The sequence below is a fragment of the Podarcis pityusensis genome (assembly GCF_964106645.2).
Source record: "Podarcis pityusensis genome assembly, chromosome: Z".
In the NCBI taxonomy this organism is placed as follows: Eukaryota; Metazoa; Chordata; class Lepidosauria; order Squamata; family Lacertidae; genus Podarcis; species Podarcis pityusensis.
The window spans coordinates 33,001,732-33,029,213 of NC_138044.1; the positions used below are offsets into that span (position 1 = coordinate 33,001,732).

At 45.7% G+C, this 27,482-nt stretch overlaps 3 protein-coding genes across 3 annotated transcripts; 2 read left to right on the top strand and 1 right to left on the bottom strand.

Moving 5' to 3' along the window:
- Positions 1–2,910: 2,910 nt before the first annotated feature.
- On the top strand, positions 2,911–6,422 carry PIN4 (peptidylprolyl cis/trans isomerase, NIMA-interacting 4). The gene is made up of 4 exons (XM_080989521.1): positions 2,911–3,055; positions 4,262–4,335; positions 5,230–5,349; positions 6,245–6,422. The coding sequence occupies exons 1-4, from the start codon at positions 3,016–3,018 to the stop codon at positions 6,401–6,403; spliced, it is 393 nt and encodes a 130-aa protein (XP_080845647.1). The 5' UTR covers positions 2,911–3,015; the 3' UTR covers positions 6,404–6,422.
- Positions 6,423–8,386: 1,964 nt separating this feature from the next.
- Positions 8,387–22,393, top strand: GLA (galactosidase alpha). The gene is made up of 7 exons (XM_080990030.1): positions 8,387–8,835; positions 12,730–12,904; positions 13,547–13,724; positions 14,922–15,013; positions 16,263–16,424; positions 18,892–19,089; positions 21,254–22,393. Exons 1-7 carry the CDS (start codon positions 8,402–8,404, stop codon positions 21,563–21,565), a joined length of 1,551 nt encoding a protein of 516 aa, XP_080846156.1. The 5' UTR covers positions 8,387–8,401; the 3' UTR covers positions 21,566–22,393.
- Positions 22,394–24,715: 2,322 nt separating this feature from the next.
- RPL36A (ribosomal protein L36a) lies at positions 24,716–27,477 on the bottom strand. Its single transcript, XM_080990159.1, has 5 exons — positions 27,347–27,477; positions 26,496–26,601; positions 25,796–25,863; positions 25,314–25,436; positions 24,716–24,802 (listed from the first exon to the last, which is right to left on the bottom strand). Exons 1-5 carry the CDS (start codon positions 27,347–27,349, stop codon positions 24,782–24,784), a joined length of 321 nt encoding a protein of 106 aa, XP_080846285.1. The 5' UTR covers positions 27,350–27,477; the 3' UTR covers positions 24,716–24,781.
- Between the last annotated feature and the right edge of the window lie 5 nt (positions 27,478–27,482).

The following is a 27,482-nucleotide window of genomic DNA, read 5'->3' on the forward strand; positions in this document are numbered from 1 at the left end:
CTAGCTCACATTGCTTCTAACTTTTAAAACTCTGGCTTTATCTGTTGAGGGAGGGGCCACACCCATTTTCTGTCTGGTCCTCTGCTCTGGTCTGATCCTCTGATCCTCTGTTCTGGTCTGATCACTTATCACCTTAGACAGTCGCAACAACACAGGAGACTAGTCTGACTTAATTAGCTTTTGACACTTTGCTGATTCCAGGGATTAGAAGTGTCTTAGCACTCCAAGCTTGAATTATATTCTAACACTCACTGTATCCATGGATTTTAGAAGTCTAGCATCTAACTTAAAACACATGAGTCTGGCACCCAGTTTTAACACCTTAAGCATTAATTAAATTCTGATACTACTGGACCAGGAATTTAGGGGAGTCTGGCACCCACACACATGTAACATTTCTTTATTAAATTTCTATACCACCCTTCATCTGAAGATCACAGGGTAGTTTGCAGGTAGCTTGTACCATAGGTCAATGTTTCCTGTGCCCTGATTATTAAAGTCTACACTGGGAAAGATGGCAGTAAGAATAGATTGGCCATAGAAACTCCTGCTAGGCCATGTGAAATTCATTTTCATATTTTACCATGTGTCTTCTGCATTAAAATTTTTCTATTTAAAGTGGCTACTGGAGTCCAACTGGTACAACATAAAACAAGCTGTTTAAAATATTAAAACGATCACTGTTAAACAAGAAGCATTATCAGAAGTGGCAACAGTTCATTAACTCTGTATGCACAGCAGTCAGTAAAAACACAAAATCCCTCTTCAAATAAATAAGCTGCTCTGCCAAAGGCAGGCAAGTATGGCAGGCACTAGAGACTTTATTAAAAAATGCCCCGTTCTGCATCCGATGGCAACAATGGCACAGAGCAGCAGGGCCTCTGATGGGGATCATATTTGTTCAGGCAACATTGGATGGCCGCTTATAGATTGCCAGGATATCTACATCACCATAAAAACAAAACCAAGGACACGTGTGCATATGCTAATTTATATACATACATACAAATTCAAAAATGTAAAAATAAATTCATCTTAGTATTTGAGGAAGACAGTGACCAGGTAACCTGTACACCTGGTTGGTCTGCTGTCCAGATGCTGAAGGGCAACTTCAAGGCCCTGATTTTTCTCATTTATGTTTAAAGCGGACTTGACTGTACTGCCCTCTGTAAAGTTAGATTACGCTAGGTGGAAGATTGTTTTTAAGGGTCCAGGTAACATAGTAAAGGTAAAGGGACCCCTGACCATAGGGTCCAGTCGTGACCGACTCTGGGGTTGCGGCGCTCAACTCGATTTATTGGCTGAGGGAGCCGGCGTATGGTCATGTGGCCAGCATGACTAAGCAGCTTCTGGTGAACCAGAGCAGTGCACGGAAACGCCGTTTACCTTCCCGCCAGAGCGGTACCTATTTATCTCCTTGCACTTTGACGTGTTTTTGAACTGCTAGGTGGGCAGGAGCTGGGACCGAGCAACGGGAGCTCACCCCATTGCGGGGATTCAAACCGCCGACCTTCTGATCAGCAAGCCCTAGGCTCTGTGGTTTAACCCACAGCGCCACCCGCGTCCCTGTCCAGGTAACATAGGCAAGCATATAATAACATGATCTTCCTTATCTGATATTTTGGTTTGGCATTGCCATTAGGCTGGGCAAGTATCCAGCACTCTAAAGTCTGAAACTCTTTGTGGCCAAACCAAAATATCAGATAAGAAAGATCGTACCTAGTGGTGTCATGGTACTACTAGGTTCTTAAAATACTTTCTGATACTGAAACAGGGCCCAGAGCTGTAGCCCAATGATAAAGGGTTGGAATTAAAGATGTGAAGGCCCAGGAAAATGGAACATAGAGAATGGGAAAGTATTGGTTCTCTTCATAGTGGGAGGGATCCAGTTTTTCCACTGGATGAAAATGGAAGTTTAGGGAAACATACATAGTATTTTCTCTTTCAAAATGGCTGGATTTGTTGAGTATTTTAAAATAATACTATGTAATACTATAGTCAAGTGGTTTTATCCAACTAACTTCTCACAACAGACACATTCAAATTAATGGATCTTAGTCATGTCCACAAATTTCAATGGATCTGCTTTTAGTAGGACTAAGATTGGAAGCAAGCAACCCAAGATAAAGAGACAGTAACATGAGACCAGCTTATGACTCTGAGACTTAAACTTGAGATGCTGAGACTGGACCCCAAAATCTATGTCTTGGGGCCTCCTGAAGTGGTGGAGATGGAAGAAAGAGCAGTAACTCCTCCTTTATTTTCTACTTTAATGTTTTCAAAGTATTTTTGTCTCTCAGCTGTAATCTTTGGACTTGTATTGAAACCCCCAGCTGAGCCCTGGGTGCACTTTCAATGCCAATCTGAAGAGTCCACTCAAGAGCTGAGTAAATATTGAAAATATTAGCACACAGTATTTGCACCCTACAATAATTACAACAATGCAGCCTTGTGTATCTGCCTCGGTGCACCACAGTGCAAACCAATACTGTGTAAGTAAAAAATGTTGGGGAAGACCTGGGAGAGACCAGGGTTCAAATTCCCACTCAGTGAGAGAGCTCACTGGGGAACCAAGGGCCAGCCACCGCCTCTCAACCTAACGATTTGTGGATATAACATGGGAGAAGAGAGAACCACGTATGCCATCTTCGGCTCTCTTGCATGCAGGCGACTGCGGGGGCTAGCAAAGGAGGACTGTCCACACGGTCTCCCGTTTGCCAGCCCGCAGAAAACACACTTCTCTGGGGTTATCGACAAGCCTGTGATCAGAGTTTTGCTGAAACGGTGAAACAGAGTTTTGCTGAAACCCGACTTGACAGAACGTTAGCGATGCCGGGAAGGGGCTGCCTCGCTCTATCAATGCGCTTGACGGATGCTGCGAAGCCCCGCCCCGAAGGCATCTAATTGGTCCGCTTTCGCAAAGGGAAAGGGGCGCCCGGTCGGTTGAGTCGCGGGCATGACGTCAGAGGAAAGCGACGCCGCAGCACTTCAGAGAGGGCGGAAGAAGTCGTGGAGATGCCTCCGAAAGGGAAAAGCGGCGGCAAAGGGGGAAAGGGTAAGGGATGGGGGGCGCTGAATGGGGGTGGGATGTGATGAATGGGATGAATTCCAGCTGCAACCAGAGAACCCAGGAGTCCTAGTTTCCTTCTCCCCAGCCAGGTGCTGACAACAGGGACACCAGGAATCCTGATTTGTCTTCCCTGCCTTATTCTCCCAGAAGGGACAGTACAGCCTAAGAGTCTCTGCTTGCCCCCCCCCCCCCCAGTTCTCTGGAAGGGGATGCCTAACCCTGCACATCTTAAACCGGCCTGAAGCAGATTTATGCACCAGGATGACGTGCAGAGATCTCCGAGACATGTGGTTTCCACACGTGCCTGGGATGCCCTAATAGGTTTCCAGCCCCTTGTCTCACGAAGAGACCGGTTTGTGGTACAGCATATCCCAGATCAAGGATATATAATCCTGTGGCCCTCTAGATGTTCCCAACTCCCATCGGCCCCAATCAGTCAGCAGGGTCAGTAATGGTGTCCATTGTACTGTGTTTAGAGAAGCATGAGCCCTCCTCCCCAGCTGCAGATGGTACAGAACAGCGGTTTGGATACACGAAGTCACAACAAAGTGAGGGGATTCTTTTTATCAGGACCAACCAGTGTTACAAAACAGGGAGCAATTTTTCATATTCTCTCTGGTACAGTATGCTTCTTCAGGCAGAATGTCAAGCAAAATAGGAATGGGGAAAGAAAAAAGCTGTCATTGTGATTAAGTTCCCAATGCTGTGGTTGTGGTGTTTCTGTGCACTTTCACATCCTGCCTGGGTTCAAGCAGGGTGAGCAGCCTTTGCCTTATAGCAGCTTACCTAAGTCTAGCATGCTTCTGTGCTTCTGTCCACCTAAACATTAGGAATCCACCTAAACATTAGGAAGAACTTCCTGACAGTAAGAGCTGTTCGACAGTGGAATTTGCTGCCAAGGAGTGTGGTGGAGTCTCCTTCTTTGGAGGTCTTTAAGCAGAGGCTTGACAACCATATGTCAGGAGTGCTCTGATGGTGTTTCCTGCTTGGCAGGGGGTTGGACTCGATGGCCCTTGTGGTCTCTTCCAACTCTATGATTCTATGATTGCTGTGAGATTGGCAACCTGGAGTTTGGCTCCACAGGGTCGCACACGGCCGAGCACAGGGTGTGGGCTTGGCACTATGGAAGGAAGGTGTCATAGCGCACCCAGGGTGTCTCACCGTTGTCTCTGACCTTGTGTGTTTTCATAGGTGGAGCATCCTCTGGCAGTGATGCTGCAGATAAGAAAGCCCAGGGCCCTAAAGGAGGTGGCAGCAGTGTGAAGGTGGGTGTTTTTGTCATTTCACCTTGGATGGTGTTCCTGGGGTGCAATTTTAGACAAGAAAGAGACAAGAATGTATGTACAGTGTAATTCAGCTAAAGCGGGGAAGGTGATTTGCTTCCTGATCTCTAGCCGCTCAACACAGCTGGCTTGACATCAGTCTGCACAAGGAGGGTGGGGGTTCTGTGCCCCTCCAGATGTTGCTGGACTACTGCTGGCTGATGGGAGTTGGAGTTCAACACCTCTCCCCTACACTAATGACTCAATGCTATGGGATGCACAACTACGTTTCCGAGCACAATTCAAAGTGTTGGTGTTGACCTTTAAAGCCCTAAACAGCCTTGGCCCAGTATACCTGTCTCCACCCCCATCGTTCTGCCCAGACGCTGAGGTCCAGCGCCAAGGGCCTTCTGGTTGTTCCCTCATTGCAAGAAGCAAAGCTCCAGGAAACCAGGCAGAGGGCCTTCTCGGTAGTGGCGCCCATCCTGTGGAATGCCCTCCCATCAGATGTCAAAGAGATAAACAACTACCTGATATTCAGAAGACATCTGAAGGCAGCCCTGTTCAGGGAAGTTTTTAATGTGTGACATCTTAGTGTATTTTTGGTCTTTGTGGAAGCCGCCCAGAGTGGTTGGGGAGACCCAGCCAGATGGGCAGGGTACAAATAATAAATTATTATTATAAATTATTATAGTGAGATGGGGTACTGTAAACCACATTAAATTACAGTCAAATGCCAGAGCTGTCGTTGGTTGCATTACCTCTTGAGGGATAATAATAATAATAATAATACATAATTCATAATAATTTATTATTTATATTCCGCCCATCTGACTGGGTTGCCTCTTCAGCCAGAGTGGTGTATGCTTGTCTAATCTGCATTCGGCTTTTTTTAAGGTGAGGCATATTCTATGTGAGAAGCATAGCAGATGCCTGGAGGCATTGGAAAAACTCAAGGCTGGGGTGCGCTTCAGTGAAGTAGCCTCTCAGTACAGCGAGGACAAAGCCAGACAAGGGGTATGTGCCTTTTTCTGTTTTGTGCTGACAGACCACCTTGTTGCTGTGGTTGCCACCTTTCCTTTGCTGCCCTGAGGACTTGAGAGAAAGAGGCAGCCAAGGTGCTATAGTCTTGCTTTTGCTACTTCACTGCCTGTTCTGCTGTACGATTTGGAAACACTCAGCTAATTGAAATCTGGATTTAAAAGACTAGAGTGAAGCTTAGCTGCAGCAGAAACACAGAGGCGGAGCCAAATGAAATCTGTGTGTACAGCACTTTGCAGAAGTAAAATGAGTTTTTAAAAAGACAGGTCTCTGGCCTCAAGAGCTTTCAGTGGAAATCCCAACAGAAGAGGACACAGGAGGTGAGGAGGCTTGGAAAGGTGAGAGTAAACGGGAACGAAGAACGAACTTAAGCAAAATGTTGATGATATCTTAGCAACCTGACCTACAGGAAAAGCAAATTAGGCTTGTCAGGAGCACGTGCAGAAAGCAAGCAAGGTATAGCATATTGGAGAGGGAACTGAGGTCCAGCTGTAAGGGCTTGTGCCTTTTAGAGTAAGGAAGGGCAGAAGAGAGGTTGGGTCTCCTGGTTGATCACTGGAAGATGTACAGGAGACTGGTGAGGGCTTCTCACTCTCACTTCTGTTATAGCAGCCACTTCAACAACTTCCTTCCTCCCTTTCTAAATTAGACTGTTAGAATCTCTGATGTGTAGTAACTCAGATGTGGATTTATATGTGTACAAAAAGGTCAGCACAATGTGGGGGTTCATGGGAAGCAGTAGCCCCGTCCCCACAGCTACCCTGGCTCTGGTTGGTGGCCCTGAAGTTCTGCTAAAAACTAAATGAACTGAAATCTGCCCAACAGCACTGCTATAGGGCTTTAACAGTCTCCCATTGATCTTCTTTTCCAGGGAGATCTGGGCTGGATGAGCAGAGGCTCTATGGTGGGGCCCTTCCAAGATGCAGCCTTCGCCTTGCCTGTCAGCAGTATGGACAAGCCCGTGTACACAGACCCTCCTGTGAAAACCAAGTTTGGCTATCACATCATAATGGTTGAAGGGCGTAAATAAAAAAAATGTTTCTTTGTGATGCTAGGAATTTCTTCCCTTTCATTTAAACCCTTGGTATGCTTGTGTGAGAAATAGAAGGTTGATTTCCACACACCCTCCCTAGGTGTGTCAAGGCTGGTGTGTGTACACCATGGTGGGGTGAGAAACCGTGTGCGTATTGGGAATCAAAACTGAAACATTGAGGGTAGGTAGTGTAGAAAGGAGGCACCCAAGGAAGGACATGATAGACCTTAATGAAATTATACATGGTGTAGAGAAAGTGCATCATTCCCTCCTTCTTGGTTTAGCCTTTAGTTTGGCCTTTAGTTTTGACAGCTTTCAAATTCATGGCCAATAAGGTTGTAAGTTCAATTAGCCACTGAGGCTAGGCTCTGTATGTACCAGACATTTAAAGCACCCTCCTACCCCCAAAGAATCTTGGTAACTGCAGTTTGTGAAGTGCACTGGAAGTTGTAGCCCTGCAGTGGCTAAACTACAGTTCCCAGGATTCTTTGGGGGGATCATGTGCTTTAAATGTAGGGTGTGTATGTAGTCTTGATATTCAGTCGCTTCAGAATCAGAAGCAGCATGGCTCTGAATATCTCTGTTTGTGGGGAGCACCAGCAGGAGAGGGCTGTTACCTTCATGCCTTGCTTGTGGACTTCTGAAGAAACTTCTGACTGGTCACAATGGGAAAAAGGAGCTTGGCTAGATATGGACCATTAGTCTGATCCAGCAGGGCTCTTTTACGTGTTTTGTTCTTCCTGGGTAGGTGGCAGCAACAGCAGCAATTCTTTAAAGCTGGCCCACGTGACTGGTAAAAAAAGGGCTATGTTTTATTTTTATTGTTTTGCAGCAAACATGACAAGCAACCTTCAGGGCACCTCAGAAGGGGTCCCAGATGGGATAAATGGGGCGTAAGGGGCTAGCCCCCTGTAACTCTTTGAGGGTATTGAAGGGGAACGACCTGCGGTCACCCATTAATGATTCAATATCAAGTCCAAAATCTTTTAAGTTAGGGAGTAAAACCTAGGATCTGTGTATGAATAAAGGTAGGGGTGACAATGGATTCAAGAACCAAGGCATTTGCCGTGCCTAAAGAATGGCCCAGGCTGGCCAGGACAATCAGCAAGCATCATCAGGTATCCTGGCAGACAGAAGACAGTCATAATACTATCAAATCCCTGTTTCAGACCACCTCTTTCTGTGATGTTTGTATTATGATTTGGGATGGTTTGACCAAGGAGCTGGGCAATTTCTAAAGATTTTAAAAGTTGGTACACACCTTTCTGGGTCCCCTCACCACCTAGGAAAGGGGTGGGGTGGGGACTCTGTTGCAACAGAAAAATAAAGTTCTGCCTTGCTTTCCTTTAACTGGTTTCTGCCTCTACCCTTTCTTCCCTGGCCGACAACGGACTTAAGGATATGAGCTCCCATGATGATAAGTTGGGTTGTAAAAGCCAACCTCCCTCCCCCCCCCCATTTTAAATGCTACTTAGACTAATAGAGCTGGAAGGGATCCTGAGGCTCATCTAGACTAACTCTCTATGGCAGATGGTTGGGCTGTACATAGAAATCGGTGTGGCCGTGGGAAGGGAAGCCAGAAAGAAATGGCGAGGTATTGGAATAACACTTGTACTGTAGTTTAATAGTGAATTTTGGGACACAATGGAACGGTAAAAGATTTGGATTATTATAAAAGATGCAGAAGCAAATGATTAGTAATAGGACCCACAAAGGAGAGGAGGGAAGTCCAGGAGATTCTTTGGAATTTTGTTTCTATGTTGTATGTTGGGTATGTGACTGTAAAAGCAAACCAAAGAAAGAAAGGGAAAAAGAAAGAGGGGGAGAAGAAAAAGAAATGGCGATGTACAAATCAACAACAACAACGTGCGTTGCTAATAATAACTGTGCGACAAACAACGACGATGTTATTATTATCAGTAGTAATAATAACGCAAATAGAAACGCCGATGCTGCTATTCTAAGCGCGGCAGGGTTGCATCAACGAAAGGGTTAATGCCCCTCCCCTCTCCGTTCTGCCGCGTGACCCAACCTCCGTTCGTTCCTCTTTCTGCAAGATTCCCCCACCCGCTCCTAAGGAGCGGATTGGTGAATATTTCACGCGGGCCGCCGAAGAGCCCTTTGGTTGGCCGAGCGGCGAGAGCGAAGCGCTGCGATTGGCTGGATTGGCGTGTTCCTCGGTTCAGCTTGAACTCTGAGTTTTGCGGCGCGGCTGGTCCCAAAGTTCGGGAGCGGCGCTGCAAGAGAGAGCCGGGAATGGAGCGGAGCTGTGGAATGGGGCTGCCGGTGCTGCTGCTGGTGCTGGCGCTGTCCTGCCCGGCGGGCGCACTAGAAAACGGGTTGGCACGGACGCCGCCCATGGGCTGGCTGCACTGGGAGCGCTTCCTCTGCCAGGTCGACTGCGACGAAGAGCCCAGCCGATGCATCAGGTGAGCGCCTGGGATCTTGGGCCAAGAGGGCTGCCTGCTCGAACGTAGCGTTTGCATTCTTCAAAAAACTAAAGCAGGATCTCAGCTAGATCATCCATCCATCTATCCAATCTCTGTTAAAAAAAAGGAAAACCCGCGAAGAGTCTGCCACCTCCCATTCTACTGTCAAACTTCCTCCTGAGGTTGAGTCGGAATCTCCTTTCTGGTAACTTGAAGCCATTGGTTCAAGTCCTAGCCTCCAGAGCAGTAGAAAACAGGCTTGCTCCACCCTCGATGTGACAGCCCTTCAGATACTTGAAGATGGCTATCATATCTCAGTTGCCTCTTTTCCAGGCTAAACGTAACCAGTTTCCTCAACCATTCCTCATTAGGCTTGGTTTCTAGACCCTTGGTCATATTGGTCACCCTCCTCTGAACACATTCCTGTTTGTCAATGTCGTTGGACACAGTACTCCAGATGTGGTCTGACCAAAGCAGGACAGAGTGATACTATGACTTCCCTTGATTTCTGGACACTGTATTTCTGTTGATGCAGCCTATAATAGCATTAGAATATTTTTATTTTTATTTTTTTGCTGCTGCATCAGGGTGCTCTTGGGCCTTAGGACATCATTGCTTGCATTTGGGTTCACAAGTTGTTAAATTATACCTTGTGGGTTCAGGCAAGGTCATCTTATCACCTGCTACAAGTTTTTAAACTGGCTTAGCAGAGCTAGAAAGATTGTGCCACAAGTGGTGTGCTTGTATACATGCTGAGACTTGCATGGAAGCATCACAGCTGTGCCCTTTGCATTTAGTGGCCTTTCAAAGTGAATGCTTGTATAAACAAAGGTAAAATGCTTACATATACATACAGTCTCTCTCTCTCTCTCTCTCTCTCTCTCTCACACACACACCTACACACACACAGAGCACTTTATACTTCATGCGCACACATGAGAGAGAAAACTCTCTCTGTTAAATCCATCAGGTTCATGAAAGGTTTGCCAATATAAAGGTGTACCACATATATCTGTTGCCATTAATGTGGGCTAAGACTGTCCATAGCTGGGAAACCTGTGGCCCCATGTAATATTGGACTACAACTTCCACCTTTCCTAGCCATTGTCCATGCTGGCCATGAGTCCAACATGTGAAGGATTGCAGATTCCTCATCCCTGTTCATTTTAATGAAAGGTCGTCACCTTTCATTGCATGGTTCCTTTGCTTTTTAAGAGACACTTTAACCAGCAGATGAAGTTTTATCATCCATAGAGGATCTGGGGCAGGGGAAGGTTCCATCTGTTGACTTCCTGTTTGCAACTGTTAAAGGAACAAAAGCCTTTGACCTTGAAAAGGTTACAAGATAAGTCCAAGTGCATTAATTATGTGACACTTTGAAACTCCAAAATCAGAAAATGTGTCCACAATTGCCAGTGTGTAGTGGCAAACTCTGACTTATCTGCTGTTGATAACTCACAGTTTGCCAAGCGCAGTCAGAAACTGGCATATGCTGGTGTGGAAGTATTTAGCCAGGAGCCCCAAAAATACATTGAAACTCCTGTGTACTACAGCAAGCCTTGAAGCTGAGGGAGACAACTCTCTCTGCAGGAGAGGGAAAATACGTTGCATTTCTTCAGCATATGCATTACATTTCTGGGAGCCTGGGCAACAAACTGCCTTGGATTTTTGTAGCCCTGGTTTTACTGGCATGTCGAAAGCACGTCAAAGTGCAAGTAGATAAATAGGTACCACTCTGGCGGGAAGGTAAACGGAGTTTCCGTGCACTGCTCTAGTTCGCCAGAAGTGGCTTAGTCATGCTGTACGCTGGCTCCCTCGGCCAATAAAGCAAGATGAGCGCCACAACCCCAGAGTCGGTCACGACTGGACCTAATGGTCAGGTGTCCCTTTACCTTTATGATATTCTGGAACCATCTGGGACTTGGCCTGTGCTTGCAAACAGAATGGTAGAATGGTCTCTGTGTGTGTATCAGTTCAGATTGCAGATTGTTTCCCCACTAGATAAACAACAGCAAATTCTCTGTGAAGAGAAAAGTAGAACAGCTGAGCTGAACCTGGTGTCCTAAGTTTCATTTGTTTTGATTGCAATTCTTTATGTAGGGGCACAGTCTGCAGTCTGAAGTTCATTGTGCCACCTCATTCTGCTAAATATGTCAACACAGGTTGAGGAAGCAAGCTGTGCAGTTTGCACATTTCCTATGACTGGCCTGGCCGATATTGTAGTTTCCTCTTTAGTGGTCTAAATCGCCTAAACATAAGCTGTTCCTCATTCCATGGAATATTCTGTGATTCAAACAGTTGGCTAAACTTTCCATGTATGTAAATCATCATGATTTATTTTTATATAGTGCCATGACTTGTACATGGACACTTTATATAATAAGGGGTCCTCATCTCAAAGAACTTACAGATTTGCCCGCTGGGAAGAGGAAACTTTGTGCAACAGATAATATGAGTAAAATGAGTAAGAACCTTTTCAGCTGGGGGACAACAGTAAGGGGCTGAGCCAATAACTTCACAGAAGTGATGAGTTTTGCAGGCAGTTAACGGCTGTTGCTGCAAGGCTCAGAATTTATAGAAGTATTGTTTCATTAGCCACATAGGTGGGGCTGTAGGCACTTCTCAGTCATAATTATTGTAATTTGTTGTTTAGTCGTTTAGTCGTGTCCGACTCTTCGTGACCCCATGGACCAGAGCACGCCAGGCACTCCTGTCTTCCACTGCCTCCCGCAGTTTGGTCAGACTCATGTTTGTAGCTTCAAGAACACTGTCCAACCAAATTATTGTGGTTGGAGCAGGAACCGGCAAGCCACTCCAGTATCCCTGCCAAGAAAACTCCATGGACAAAGACAACAGGCATATAATTATTGTAATAGCAATATTTAGATTTGAATGGTTGGGAGTCTGCAGTCACTAAATACTATCTTGTATTAAATACCTTCCAGGTGTGGGTTTGTTTTTGGGCGGGGATTGCCCAGTGGAAGCAGAAAATAGTTCTATTTTCAGTACAGACAAATATAAAATAGATGTTCTTCACATTTTTCTGGTTAAATGTCGGTCTTAATTTTAACTGATGTAGTCAACCTGTCCCTGTCATGTACCACTTTTAAGCTTCAGATAGGAAACCCCACTCCCATGATGGAATGCTCCCTCATTTAAGAACAAATAAATCCTGCGTGTAGAAAGTGAGTATTTCAGGAAAAGGGCTAGGTTAGCACCCTTCCCTTCTCCTTGACATGCTAGTGTTCTGTGTGGATAGTTTCTGTTTGTTTGCATGGAGCATTCCATTGTGGGAGCCTCTATTTCTGAAGTAGTACCACAGATCTATAATCTGCATGAGATTTAAGACCACTAAACATCAGTATGTTTCTATGTGCATGTACAATGCCTCTCTCTCTCCATAACAAAAATGTAAGATCGTCATTTTGCAGCCCCATTAGAGGATTTGTCATGAATCATTGCAGTCCTGGGTTTGTATGAAGGCAGGGGAGGGGAGACAGGTCGTCCAGTGGTAGTGGTCATGGCATGGGATCAAGAAGGGAGGAACACGGAGAGGCGGAAAGTGGTTGCAGAATATATGAGCAGACATTTTGCTATCCCTCCCCCCATCACTAAGCAATATGATATTGGATTCTCATTGGATTCTACTTCACTACCAGCTCAGTGTTGGTACCCAGCTTTTGGGACCTTAGCTCAGTGCTAGAGCACTTTTGCACACAAGGTTCACTCAGTCCCTGGCGTCTCCAGTTAAAAAGGATCAGAAACCCAGGGTGATGACAGAGACCCTCTATTGCACAAGTTTCTGCAGAGCCTCTGCCAATCAGACAATGAAGTTGGGCTATATGACCTGGAGGAAGGCAACTTCTTATGACTTTCCTTTTTTGCCCTCTTCAGCGAGCAGCTGTTCATGCAGATGGCAGACCTTATGGTGTCAGATGGATGGAGGGACGTTGGGTACCAGTACTTGTGTATCGATGACTGCTGGATGGCTCCAACTCGTGATAAGCAAGGCAGGCTCCAGCCGGATCCAAACCGTTTTCCTAGTGGGATTCGTAAACTAGCTGACTATGTAAGTGGGTTCTTGCTGACCTTTGCCCCAAAGCTTCTTCCACCTTGAGGTCAATGAGAACATATAAATGAGGAGCTGGAAAGGATGATGGAAATGGGAGAACTTCTTGTGCCTGCTCCCCTTTCACAGTGTGTGCCTAGCGCTGTAGAACTGCAGGGCTGAGCGTGACAAAGAAAAGCATTCCCCGTCTCTAGATTTAACCATCCATAGGAATTGCTAAGAATTGACCTGAGCATGTCAATTTAGACCAGCATTCTCTTTCCAACAGCAGCCAGCCTGCTGCCCAATACACCACAAGCAGAACACGAAGGCAGCAGCTCCCTGCAGTTGTTTGTCTCCAGCCTCTGGTATTTAAAGATAGACAACCCACAGGACATGGAGACTCTATTATGCTCTCCTAGCTAGTGGTCATTGATAGGATAGCCCCTCCTGTGTCCTGTCTCATTTTCTTGTGTCAACCCCTTTGTAGAGTAGCATCATACCTTCCATTGTTGAAAAACTAGTGCACCTTTTCTTAGCCTATTTTCTCCCCACCCCATTAACTAAAAGCAAGCCGAATTCTTTTGATTTCTGCTTATAAAACATAAGCTTTCCACTCCATAAACCTTGCTGTGTTTCCCCTCTCGATTACCTGCAATCCAGGTCCACTCCAAGGGGCTGAAGCTGGGCATTTACGCAGATGTCGGGAACAAGACATGTGCTGGTTTTCCTGGCAGCCGCGATTACTATGATTTGGACGCTGACACCTTTGCTGGCTGGGGGGTGGACCTGCTGAAGTTTGATGGCTGTAACTTTGGCACCCTGGAACTGTTGGCAGAAGGTATGTCCCAGAGCAGGATTTGCCAGGAGGTCAGAGCGAACCTTTTAGCCTGCGTGGAATTTACTATTTACCTCGACCTTGGATAGGGTCACCCACTTCACTTCCCTGGAAGCAGGAGAGAGGGCTTTAAGGAGGAATATGTGACACACTTTGTCCTTCCTCTCTCCCCTCCTAAAACAGCCCACAGTAAATTTTCTGAACTGTCTATACTTGGAAGAAGCCACCAGCGCCTTTGCCACTTCTGCTCTCCCCTCTCTCTCCCCACCTAGCTCCTGATCCAAAAGCTCTCTCCTGTTTGGGGCTTAAGGCATTGTTCAGGGTGCTTCATTTTAAGAAGACAATGACACACTTAAGTGCGTTCAGAGGAGGCGACCAGGATTTGGAGGGTGGGTGTCTGGAATTACTATGACAGGGATGAGGAACCTCAAGCAGCCCCAGGTAGTTGGGTCAAAGGTCATGGATGCTGGCAGTTGCGTGCAACGTCTGAAAGGCCACAGATTCCCCATCCTTGATCCAGAGCCAGAATTGATGAGCCTCATTGGCTTTAACTTACAATGAGGAAATGAGCCTCATTGGCTTTAACTTACATTTTTCACTTCCTTATTGAAGACCTTTGAAAGAAAAGTAAAGGTAAATGGACCCCTGACTGTTAGGTCCAGTCGCAGACGACTCTGGGGATGCGGCGCTCATCTCGCTTTACTGGCCGAGGGAGCCGGCGTATAGCTTCTGGGTCATGTGGCCAGCATGACTAAGCCAATTCCGGCGAACCAGAGCAGCACAGAAACGCTGTTTACCTTCCCGCTGGAGTGGTACCTATTTATCTACTTGCGCTTTGATGTGCTTTTGAACTGCTAGGTTGGCAGGAGCGGGGACCGAGCAACGGGAGCTCACCCCATCGCAGGGATTTGAACCGTCAACCTTCTGATTGGCAAGTCCTAGGCTCTGTGGTTTAACCCACAGCGCCACCTGCGTCCCCTTTATAGGTTAGGTAGGTGGTAAAGCCTTGACCAAGGCTGGCACAAAGATTGAGGGTGCCCTGACAAAAATTCCCTCTAGGACTCACCCAGCACTATCCTGATGCCCCCCAAGATAAGCTTACAAAGGGGCAGAGAGGTGAGTGGTGGGGATTGGTGATGAGTGTCAGGCTTTGATTATTTGTTTAAATTCTCAGGGGGTGTCTCTGCTCTTTGCCACCAGGTTATAAGAACATGTCTCATGCTTTGAACAAAACAGGCAGAGACATTGTGTTCTCGTGCGAGTGGCCACTGTATGAGAGACCCTTTCGGAAGGTAAGGAGAGGCCGCTTTGCAACCTTGCTATTTCCCTGGGGCATATTGCTGGACTACAACACCCATCAGCTCTGACAGTTGGCCATGCTTGCAGGGCTGCTGAGGGCTGTAATAGTAATTCAGCACCAGCTGGAGGACCAAAGGTTCCCCACACCTGTCCTAGGGCAAGGGCTGGTAACCAAATGTTGATGGACTACAGCTCCCATCACCCCTTACAATAAGTCATGCTGGGCTGGTTGAGGTCTGATGTGAGTTGGAATCCAACAATGTCTGGAGGGTCTTCACAGGTTCCCCATTCCTGCACAGTAACCTCTGCTTGTGATCTGCATATGAGTACATAAAACAATCAGGAAAGGTGACTGTCATTGCCACACCAGTCATATTTAGTGTGCTGGGAGCCTGTTTGGCTATGTAATAGTGAAACCCATTGATTGTGATGTTAGGCTGCACCTTGGGAAAAGCATCTTCCCGCATTGCAACAGGAATGACTATAATCCTCCACACCCAACTCACCAGATTAATCATCTGAAGAGGTGGGAGGGTATGATAACACTTCCCTCCTTAGCTGATTTGCAGGGGTCAGCCAAGAGAAGGGGGGCTTTGTCTTGGTGTGCATGTATGCTTGCTGTATGCAGGAGAGTGTGGGGTGACCACGCCAGCTGTCAGGAGTGGTTCTCGGGAGAGAAAAAGGTTCCTCACTCTTGCTGCAGTGGCTCCTCCTGTGTTCAGAATGTGTTATGTTTAGTCTCTTAGGGATATATAGATGGCAAGAAGGGGGCGTTATGGGGAAGGGCCGTAGCTCAGAGGTACAGCATCTGGTTTGCATGCAGAAGGTCCCAGGTTCAACCCCCGGCTTCTCCAGGGAGAGACACTCTGCCTGGAACCCTGGCAATGCAAACAGTGCTGAGCAACATGGACCCGTGGTTTGACTTTGTGTAAGGCAGCTTCCTATGTTCCTAGGAAAAGTTTCATGGGGCACATGACTTCAGGGGAACTTGCAAAAAGGGAGGGAGCCCTATTCAGGTCCTTCCCACACTTTATTTAAAGCCAAGTTGAGTCAGTGCTGCAAAACCCTGTTTTGGCAACTGCCCTGCACAGTCTCTGGTAGAAGCCAGCCACATCCCCCACTGAAACAGTCCATTCCATTCTGACGCAGTGCTCAGTGGGACTGAAATATGACACATATCTTAAATAAAACAAATAAATCATTGCCACCTCTTTTCTCTCTCTGTCTTTACTCCTCTGCCAGCCCAACTACACAGAGATCAAACAATACTGCAATTACTGGAGGAATTATGCTGATGTCTACGATGCCTGGGGCAGCGTCAAGAACATCTTGGACTGGACTTCTTATAACCAGGACAGCATTGTGGATGCCGCTGGGCCAGGGGGCTGGAATGACCCGGATATGGTAAGAAAACCTTTTTCTGGGTCACTTATTCCAGATTCCACGCTGTTGCTCAAGCATCCAAACCCTCGCAGCCTTCCTGAGCCCTGGAGAGGGGCCTGTAGCTCACTGGGAGAGGAGAACCTGCCTAGATTTAAACTCTAGCAATCCCAGATAGGGCTGGAAGAGGCTTCAGTCTGAAACCCTGGAGAACTGCTGTCAGTCATTGTAGGCTGGGAGAGTGGTAGCTCAAAATGTACAGAGGATATCAGGCTGGGGTAGGAGGCTGTAGACCCGCCTTTAACCCATATATGCATTTGGGGACCCAAATATTATTACTATTAATTCAGTTTTTGCCCTTATTATTTGTATGGCGGTAGCGTTGCAGTTGCAACCCACCTTATGGCTTCGTGGTGGGTCCTGACACACTAACTTGAAGACCAGTGCTGTAGAGCAGTGGGTCCCAATTAGCTATGCACCATGGACCCCTTTTTTTCAAAAGACAAGCCATGGGACCCCCTACTTTTGAAGATTTTGATATATCTGTGGTATATTTTGTTATGTGAATGGTGCCACGGACTCCTTGGGTGAGTTTTCTGTGGCCCACCAATTGAGAACCACTGCTGTAGAGAATATTGAACTCGATGAACCAGTTCTCTGATTCTGGCATAAAATAGCTTGTTGTATTCCAAAGTCATTGCTAAATATATAAATCATATCCAGTCCCCGCTGCTGAAGAGGGTGAGTCCCTTGCTCATCAGTCTGCCTTGAGTGTTCCCCAGGTGCCTGCCTTTTATTTATTCTCTCTCAATCTTCCTGCAAGCCCAGACATCTGCTTTGCATGCCTTTAGCTTCAATTCTAGGTTGTATATTAATTTGTTTTCTTCATGTTTACAAAATGACAATAAGCTCCTTGTGTTCCTTTCAAGAGCTTGGCTGCAAATACGTTTTTACATGAGGCCCACATGTAAATTCAGTGTGGTGTAGAGTGTGTTTTATGGCCAAAGTGTCTCTGCACCATAAAATTTCTGCCTATTGGCTACAGCCATTTGGGATGCCCTCAGGCTATTTCAGCTATTAATTAAACAAGCATTAAAAATGGAACATGTGAGAAAATATCATGGCATCCCTGTGCAGGGCCTTCCTAAGAAAAATACAGAGCAGCAGAATATAAAGAGTTTGATTCCTAATTCAGGCCCCAATCACAATATACATTTAAATCAGTATCATACCACTTTAAACAGTCATGGCTTCCCCAAAGAATTTTGGGTACTTTAGTTTGTTAAGGACTCTGGGAGTTCTTAGAATACTTTTATTCTCCTCATGGATCTACAACTTGATATAAAAAAATAAGTTGTAGATCCATTTTTATTAAGTCTCCAACAATATTTAAAAACATTTATCCTTTTTATTTTAGCATACAAATTTCTTCTTGACTTCCCACCCTTCCTTTCCTGATTTTTTTTTTTTACTCCTTTTTATTAGCTGTTTATAGATCTACAACTTCTAAAATGGTCTAAGAGCCGATCCTTCTTCTCAGGGACCCTCGGAATGTAGCTCTGCGAAAAGAGGGATTTCATAAAAACTCCTGGCACCAAACTACAGTTCCCAGGATTCTTCAGGGAAAACCATGGCTCTATATTTATTATAGTGGTGCCATATTGCTTTAAAAATGTAAACTGCAGATAGAGCCACACATTTTAAGCACACCGATATCAGGCTATAAAAGTTGGCCTAAGCTGTTCTGCTGGATTCACTTTTGGTGACAATCTCCACTTGAAAGGCTTGTTGGAAAAGGTCTTCGTTAGGAGCCAAGGAAACAATAGAGATGGTGCCTCCCTTTGCAATGGGTGTTGCAAAGAGTAGGTGCTACCAAAACAGTGGTACCTTGGGTTAAGAACTTTATTCGTTCTGGAGGTCTGTTTTTAACCTGAAACCATTCTTAACCTGAGGTACCACTTTAGCTAATGGGGCCTCCCACTGCCACGCGATTTCTGTTCTCATCCTGAGGTAAAGTTCTTAACCCGAGGTACTACTTCTGAGTTAGCAGCGTCTGTAACCTGAAGCGTTTGTAACCCAAGGTACCACTGTAAAGGCCTTATTTCTACACTGTGTGGAGCAGATCTTCTGATGAGGTAGTATTTGCCAGAGACCATTCACTGAGTCAGGCTGTTTGCTCATCTAACCCAGAATTGTCTACACAGATGGGCAGCATCTCTTCAGGGCTTCAGGCAAACACAGGCTTTTCCTAAAAACTTTCCTCTCGTCTTCTTAACTGGGAATGCCTGAGATTGAACCTTTTCAGTGCAAAGAACATGAGCTGAGCTGTGGGAGTGGATGTATCTGGTGATAATTAAGGGCTGGATTTGGCCCTGTGGCCTCCAGCGGCTAATCACCAGCCTAGTTCCCTTCCTTAGTGTAGCATCCCGATACCTAAGAGTTGTAACCCCCTTCAATATGGTAATTCTCCTCTACCACCCTCCTATGCCAGCTGGTGATTGGAAATTTTGGACTGAGCTGGGATCAGCAAGTAACTCAACTGGCTCTCTGGGCCATCATGGCGGCTCCACTTCTCATGTCCAATGACCTGCGTCAGATTAGCCCACAGGCCAAGGCTCTTCTGCAAAACAAAGAAGTGATAGCCATCAACCAGGATCCACTGGGCAAGCAAGGATATCGAATTACCAAGGTAAGACTGCCATGGGGAAAAGGTGAGAGGGGGAGGAGGAAAGTTTCGAAAGCCAAAACAAGGTGGGTTTAATAATAATAATTTTTTATTTATACCCCGCCCTTCCCGGTTCAGAAAACTGGGCTTAGGGCGGCTAACAACAAATTTAAAACACTTAATTGATGCAACCTAAAACAGCATAAAATACAGTATAAAATGTGAATAACAATAAATTCAGAATTCAAAAATCAATTTAGGGGGGAAATCCATCCAATAAACATTAGATTATCACCAGGGCTAGCTGGCTAAATTAGTCCTATTTGGGCCAGCGAAGAAACCAGGGGAAAATTAGCTGTGGGATCCCAGAGCAGGTAATCTTCATAAAAAGGGGAGGGGGAGGGAAGGAAGGAAGGGGAATAAAAGATCAGGCTAAGTTCAAATTGAAAGCCAGGCGGAATAGCTCTGTCTTACAGGCCCTGCGGAAGGAAGTTAAATCCTGCAGGGCCCTGGTCTCATGGGACAAAACATTCCACCAGGTCCGACTCTCCTGTTCTCAGTCTTGATGTCTTTAGCCTTGTTTCCCAAACTTGAGACGCCAGCCCTTTTTTTAGACTACAGTTCCCATCATCCCTGACCACTGGTCCTGCTAGCTAGGGATGATGGGAGTTGTAGTCCAAAAACAGCCGGCGACCCAAAGTTTGGGGAACTGCTTTAGTTGAAGTTTAAAGGCTATAATCCAGATCATGTTCCAAATACAAATGGGACACAGCCCCACCAACCTCAGTTAGGCCTCACCTGCCTGCCTACTTACCTACAGCAATACCTGGTGGCCCTGCTGTCAGCTTCCTTCTCTGTAGCCTCAGTACTGCTATTGTAAAATTCATTACTTTTTAAGATTTCCTCCCCTACATTCAAGCAGTTATACACATTCTACGAATGAATTGGTTAGCTCTCCCTGTCATTTGGCTTTGGCTCCAGATCCTGTTTGTAGGGCTTTCTGCTTTCCCTCCCTGCCCACTTCGAACAGGCACCAGCAGCAGGTGATATTGTTAATTCATTGAGCCTAGTATTGTCTCCTCTGGACTGGAAGTAGAGGAACTTGGGCAGAGGTCTTTCACACCACCTGCTTCCTCATCCTTTTAATAGGCAGTTCTTTTAAGGAAGTACATTTTAAGTTTCTTAAGAGCTGGTGTTTTGCAGCATTAAGAGTGTGAGCTGGGAAGCCTCCTTTCAAATTGCCTCTGATGTGAGCTTATAGGGTGGCTGCTTTTAAGCAAGCCATCTTTCTTCCTTCCTTAGATGATCCATTTAAATAAGAGGTGGGTGGTCCTTTTCAGCCTGAGGGCCACATTCAGTTAGGGGAAACCTGAAGGCTGCATTCTGTGCAAAATTCCCAAGTTTATTCACACATACACCCACCCACACCCTTTCCATCCAGACAAGCGAAAGGCAGCATCACAGTTCCAAGATGGTTACAGCTGGACAATACCACTCAAGGAAAGCATGGAACAGGACTGGAGAGACACAAATAAAGAGGCCTGGAGGTTTTCATTTGGCCCCTGCATCCAAAATTCCCTGCTCCCAATTTAAACGAAGTTTCCCATTTTGAATAGATAGATAAATATCCTGAGTGCAGTCGAGAAACATCTGGAGAGCAAGAGGTTCCTAGCTCTGCTTTATAGCAATAAATAACATTGGATCAGGGTTATCACAGGATTGCTTCCTCCAGTATCAACCTGCTGAAGATCTCCATCAGAGGCCTCCTGGTGCTCTTGCTAGAGGAATAAAGTGAGACAGCCTTGTCGGTGGTGGCCCCTTGTTTATGGAACACCCTTCCCTGAAGGGCAAGGGAGTCCCCAACATGATCTTTTATCGTTCTGTCCTTGAAGCCCTTTTAGTAGTTTTTTAAGGGTTCACCATATAATGTTTCGTAAACTTTACTTTTCGTCTTTGTTGTTTCGTTTGTAAGCAGTTTTGTATGTTAACAGAAAAAGCAGTCTACAGAGCAGGGATGGGGAGCCTGTGTCCTTCCAGATGCTGATGGGCTACAGCTCCCATCACCCCTGCCTATTGGGCTGGTTGGCTGTGGCCAATGGGAGTTGGCAGCCCAACATCTGGAGGGCCACAGCTCCCCCATCCCCAGTGATTGTTACTGCAGCTGGTAATGGATGTTGTGTCTTTCCAGGAAAACCACTTTGAGCTGTGGGAGCGGCCCCTGTCAGGTGGAGCCTTTGCCATTGCTGTGCTGAACCGTCAGGAGATTGGTGGACCACAGGCTTTTGTCTTCTCTACTGCCTACCTTGGCAGTGGCTTAGCTTGTAACCCTGCCTGCTCCATCCAGCAGATCCTTCCCACCAGCGAGGATTTGGGGCTGCACAACTGGGTGTCACCCTTGAAGGTGGTGGTGAACCCAACTGGCACAGTGCTGCTGAAGACGGTGGTGACTGAGGAGAAACTGTTTGATAATGGAAAGAAGCGCTTTCCAGAGTTCTTGTAACATAGCATATTCTTTCCCCCCTCATTTTTTTCTCCCAAGGAGGACTTTTAAGCAGAAGCAAGTAACCTTCCTACAGGGGAAAGGTTGCTACAACATCAACTCCTTAGTTCAGTGCCACATTCCTAATCCTGCAGTGACTTCTAAATTTCCTTTAAAGTGTAAGAACCTGCATTTCTGGACAAGTAAGCTGGAGATAGCAGTCTATGCCTTATTGCGCTTTGCCAAACACGGTATCAACACCATGTTTTCTTCTTCTACCTCTGGGGGATGCCAAGCACGATGAATGCAGTTGTGTTGTTAAGAAAAAGGCTGTGGTTATACACCAGTAACTCCTGTGGGCAGTCACCTATTCCTCCAGCTTACTCAAACCACAATATACACAGCTTTGTTACTTTTAGCCCTCTCTCCCCACTACCTAAAGATAATTATAGCACAGGTGAGATTACAACATGCACACCCCGTTGTACCTCAGGCACTTTTCTGAAAACCTGTTTCAGCAGGACACTTGAATAAATTGTACTATGCCTATTTATTGAACTTCTATTTTTGTCTGTGGGTTTTGTTTGTTGTGTATGGGGGGAAAGCAGTCTTATCAGTAAATCTAGGGGAAATCTCAGCTGTGTTGCTACCAGTAAGTTTGAAGTCATCATGGACTTTTCATACCACTAAGCCTCACTGCTTCACTAAAGTGATCCATACAATGTGATTGTACAAGAGATACTGGCAAAATGTTTTCAATGAATCTTTGCTGTCTTTCTGCCATGAACTAAATCCCTATTGCTGGCAAGGGATAATGGAAGTGAATTAAAAATCCACATGATCAAGCTATTGAGGTTTTCGTGTTATATTCCATTTGCTGCTTATTGGTTAAAGGAACACAATGGGAAAAATCAGGTCAGTTGTTCTGGCCAAATACAATGAAGCAAGAAACTAAAATTTGCTTATGATTTCTTGAACTTAAATGTTTGTTTCTAAATTTTTAACAAATAAAGGTGCAAAAATCTCAAAAGTTTAAGCATTCTAAAGAAAAAAGCCTGAGAATATAGTTAGAAGCGATTATGGGAGTTTAGTGAAGGCATATCCTGCATATGCCTTTGAACTCTTGGGGGTTTACAGTGTTGGACTACAACTCCCATCATCCCCTAACCATTGGTCCTTCTGGCTTGGGGTGATGGGAGTTATAGTCCAACATCTGGGGACCAGAAGCTGAGAAAGGCTGCCCTAATCACTGCACAAATTACGAAGTCTCTGCTAGAGACTGAAGCGAGACACGCATGGAAAATAGCTTTCGTCCCTGTACTGTACATTACTTTCCATATTCCCAATTGCTTCAAGACCTGAAAAAGGAACATACCTGCTTATCTTCCAGCAGAGAGTCCCAGCAATGAAAGCAGTCCCAGAGAAATATGTTATGTCAGTGAATTGGCTTACAATGAATGTTTTCCCCAAAAGGAATGTGCAAGTGGGGAAAAAGGCTAGACATGGGTAAATATTGAATGAGTGGGAAAGGGGAACAGAGAAAGCAGGGTTTGGTCCTAGGCTGCCTGTATAAAATGTTGCAGAGAAAACAGAATGACAAAAAGGAAATAAATAAAAGATAAATGCCAAGAGGCAAAGGCGGCCATGTCCTACACATAGCAGCACAATATAATGAAAACACGCCCCCGCTTTCTTCAGCAAGCCTCATAGTTGGGCACGAGAGCTGAAAAATATCCACATCTGTATACTCAATTCTGACTAAACTCAGCCTCCTAGAGCAAAATATACACCAGGAGGCTGAGTTTGGTCAGAATCAAGTATATACTTCCAGGGTTAACACTAAATACATTCCTTCTGGTAAACGAGCCACCATAGCTGCTAGAGGGCTGTGAAAACTGGTGTCCTGGGCTTTTGGCTTACCTACCCATGTATTCTCTGAAACCAAGAGAGCACATTGTTTGCCGGATGTGAAAGATATTGGCATTTTTTCCAGCTCTCCTACCCCGCTATCATGTTCTTCATCCACAGATGTTCGAACAATCTGGTATTTTTGTATGCTTGACCCAACCTTTGTTCTGATGTCAATGTTTCATTTTGTGGGGATCGTGAACAGCCAAATTGACCGTATCTCCTGCCAAGCCCCTTCACATGTAAAAATGGTACTTAAGGGGGCCTTATCTGAGGAGGTGAGATACCTGACCAAAAAGAGCCTTTTAAAAGCTAATCTGCTTTTGCAGCCTTGTCCCCTTCACAACATCAGGATCTTCTATGAAGTGGACCAGTCATGCTGATTCTTTGTGAGTAAATCTTAAGTGTAGTGAATAGGGTTTGATTATATCAGAAGGTCAGTGGTTTGAATCCCCAGGACAGGGTGAGCTCCTGTTGCTCGGTCCCAGCTCCTGCCAACCTAGCAGTTTGAAAGCATGCCAAAAAGGGCAAGTAGATACCACTTGTACCACTCTGGTGGGAAGGTAAATGGCGTTTTCGGTGTTCTGTTGTGCCAGAAGTGGCTTAGTCATGCTGGCCACATGACCCGGAAAATCTGTCTGCGGACGAACGCCAGCTCCCTCAGCCTGTAAAACAAGATGAGCGCCGCAATCCCAGAGTCATTGTCAGGGGTCCTTTACTTCAGTCTGAGCCACAGTACTCTATTTTTTTGGTATTCTGTTTTAACCTACCTGCTTTCCCCTCTCTTTATTCCTAATAGTTTCTTAATTTGGCTGCTTAAACATCATTTGCCAGTCTCAGGGTTTTATAATCTCCATGAGCGTAGACCCTTGGTATTTAGTCTACTGGGAGTTTAGGACTGAAGTTGTAAGTGCCCAGCGCACTCTTCTCTGGTGTGTATGTTTGAGAGAGAATGGGCTGATGCTACATTCTGAGTAAATCACAAAGCTGTGGGTTGAACAGAGTAGTGCTGGGGCACTGGCTCAGAAATCTTTTAAAAGCAGTTGTTTTTGTGTACCCTAGGTTCCCTCCCATCAGGGACTGGAATGGTGGTGACAGCAAATACTGAAGAGTAAGATCCACTGGTAAACTTGCAGGGTTAGTGTGTTGCAGCTGGGCAACCAAGGGGGTCAAGGAAAGCTATCTTGGGCCACAGACCCGCTTTGTCACAGGGATAAAATGAGATAAGTTCACACTAGTAAACAAAAATGGCTATGACACATATTAGGGTGATCCAATAGGACTTTTATTACATTTCATACACCAACCAACAATGGGTTCCACAGCAGCCTAGAACTGGATAACCTGGCCCTGTAAGGGGAAATAAAAAACCCAGACTGAGTATACAGCCAACAGCACCCGAAAGCATTTTTAATTTTGTAGATTCCCCCCCCCCCCCATTTGCAAAAGACGCTTATCACTTGCTATCAGCTGACCAGGACCACTCCCAAAGACTAAAGATAAACCTAGAAAATGATTTTAAACGTGCATGATTGTGGGTCCCATATAAGGCACCCTGAAAAGTATAGTTTTTCATACTATTTGAATCCACTGCACTCCTACAAAAAGCCCTAAAACAAGATAGGTGCATGAGAAAGGTGTACATATCCTGATTTGTTTTCACTTATTTATTCCTCCAACTCTTTTCTGTCATCACACTATATCAAACCCACTTTTACAATCAATCCAATGGTCCAAAGGACAGCTATTATCTCTCACTGTCACAACAAACACCCACAATTAGCAAGACAGGTAGCATCACTTTGGACACTAAAGGATGGGGCCAGCATTGCACAGAACATGACTTAGCAAAGGATTGTACCTTTCTCTTCTTGTCTCCTCCCAACTCGAAGTGCTTGCACCTCTTAATGGCCAGCATCCTCTTTGACCTGCAATTGGGCTCCACACATTCCAGTCTCAGCACAATCTTCTTTGTGGTCTTTGCCTGAAACAGAAAAGAAAGTCTATTCAGGCCCTGACAAAGGCCTATCTCAACATTTGTCCCCTACCTTCCCTACACCTACTTACAAGGCAAGGCAGAAAGGGAAGCAGAAAAGTGAAAAGGCGAGGTAATCAGTCAGATTAGTATTCCGTGAAAATGAAAAGTGACCAAAATTAAGCTGAGATCCTAAAAAGGAAGATCCAGTCCCAGAAGTCCTGATTTTTCATTCATTCATTCATTCATTCATTCATTCATATTAATTCCTGAAATAAACACGCAACAGGAATTCTCCAGTTCCACACCAGCATACTCAGCTTCAAGTTGCACCATACAAGTTCCCATAGCCTTCCAGTTAGGCTCACCTTTTTGCGGAAGATGGGCTTTGTTTGGCCACCATAGCCACTCTGCTTGCGATCATATCGCCGCTTTCCTAATGGGAAGAAATTAAATCCTTCAGATAACAGTGAAGTCTACTTGAAACTCAACCCCCCTAAACACTACAAGACACAGGAAAAACCAACTTCACCATGAGGTAGGTTGGCTATCTGTATTCCTACAACATGCAACTGTTTCCTCCTGCCACACATTCTCGGAACAGCTTACCTTGCCTATTTTTCTCCCCTATGGTTCTGAGGTTTCACAAGCCAGGTGTTGTTTATCTATTTTACTGTCACAGTGTTGTGTGATGAGGTATATGCAGGGAGAATCTTTATTTTTAAATGTTAAGGGAACCTCTGTATTTATTCCCTTATCCCCCCCCCGCCTCCACATTTTGTACGGGTTGTGCACACAAAGGCCAACACTGCAAAGTAAAAGCAAAATCCACTTAATGAAGTAGAACACTTCATGTATTCACGACATGAACTGATTCCGTATTTCCCACATGGCACAATGCTCTGTACTCCTCCTGCATTTTCTTAAATTAATGAAAGATATGCTCAAATAATGTTTTACAGATGGCAATCCCGAGTTTCAAAAAAATGTACCATTTCTACAATATTGCAGGCATGCTCTTTGTGATTCCAAGAAATTGGGAGTAAAATGTACACTTCTGCAACTTACCCTGAGCATACAAAGACTCCTTGCCCTTCTTGTACTGGGTTACTTTGTGGGGCTGGTGCTTCCCACACTTTTTGCAGTAAGTCCTGCGGGTTTTGGGGACGTTCACCTGGCAAAGAAGAGCAAGTTAAGTTTTACAGCAGTAAGTGTGTCTCCTTAGCTTTGCATGCAACCATGTGATTATATCTTGCTAACTAGATAATTAGCATACCATGTGGTCAGGCAGAGTAAGATGCCCCTTAATAGGAAAACCCACCTAGCGAAAATGCATACAAGGGGCCAATGGAACATAGCTCACAGCAGTGTTCTTTTCAAGTGTAAATTGTGAAATAAATAAAAAACAGGACTTGAGCACAACAGCATTCTCACATCCCACAGCAACTGGCTCTTCTGAGGTACACATGGCAATCGACAGGTTTACACGACGGAATTACAAATAATCAAATCCCCGCCAGCAGAAAATCAGCACGAGAAGGCTGGGTTGGAAACCTTTCCACAGACAAGCTAGTTTTCTATACGCAGAAATGTAAATGCCATTATATGCACCGTACCCTCCGCCAACACCCCCGCAACCTGAACCACAGCGCAGCCTACAATAGCCTAAGAGCGACCTGCACTACCGTCAGGACCTCGCTCCCTGGACAGGCACAATCAGGGTCTACCCTTCCCCTCCATGCCCATTCTGGCCTTGCCAACCTCGGGCCTTTTCCACCTCCCTTCTCTCCACAACCCAGCGATTCCCCAACCAAATCCCCCCAGCCCTGTCGGCCGTCTGTTGCCGCTTCTCTGAGACCCACGCCCGAACCGCTGCCCTTAGCCCCCGAAGCGGATGGCTTTGGATCCAAGCATCTCACCATCTTCCCAGCGTCAACGTCGCCTCCACAGAGAAAGAAAGAACTTCTTCCCGGAAGCGGAAGTCAAAGATACGCGAGAGCAGAAAAAGAAAGGGAAGCCGGAAGGCTAGAGCGCCACTCGCAGGTTCATCATCGA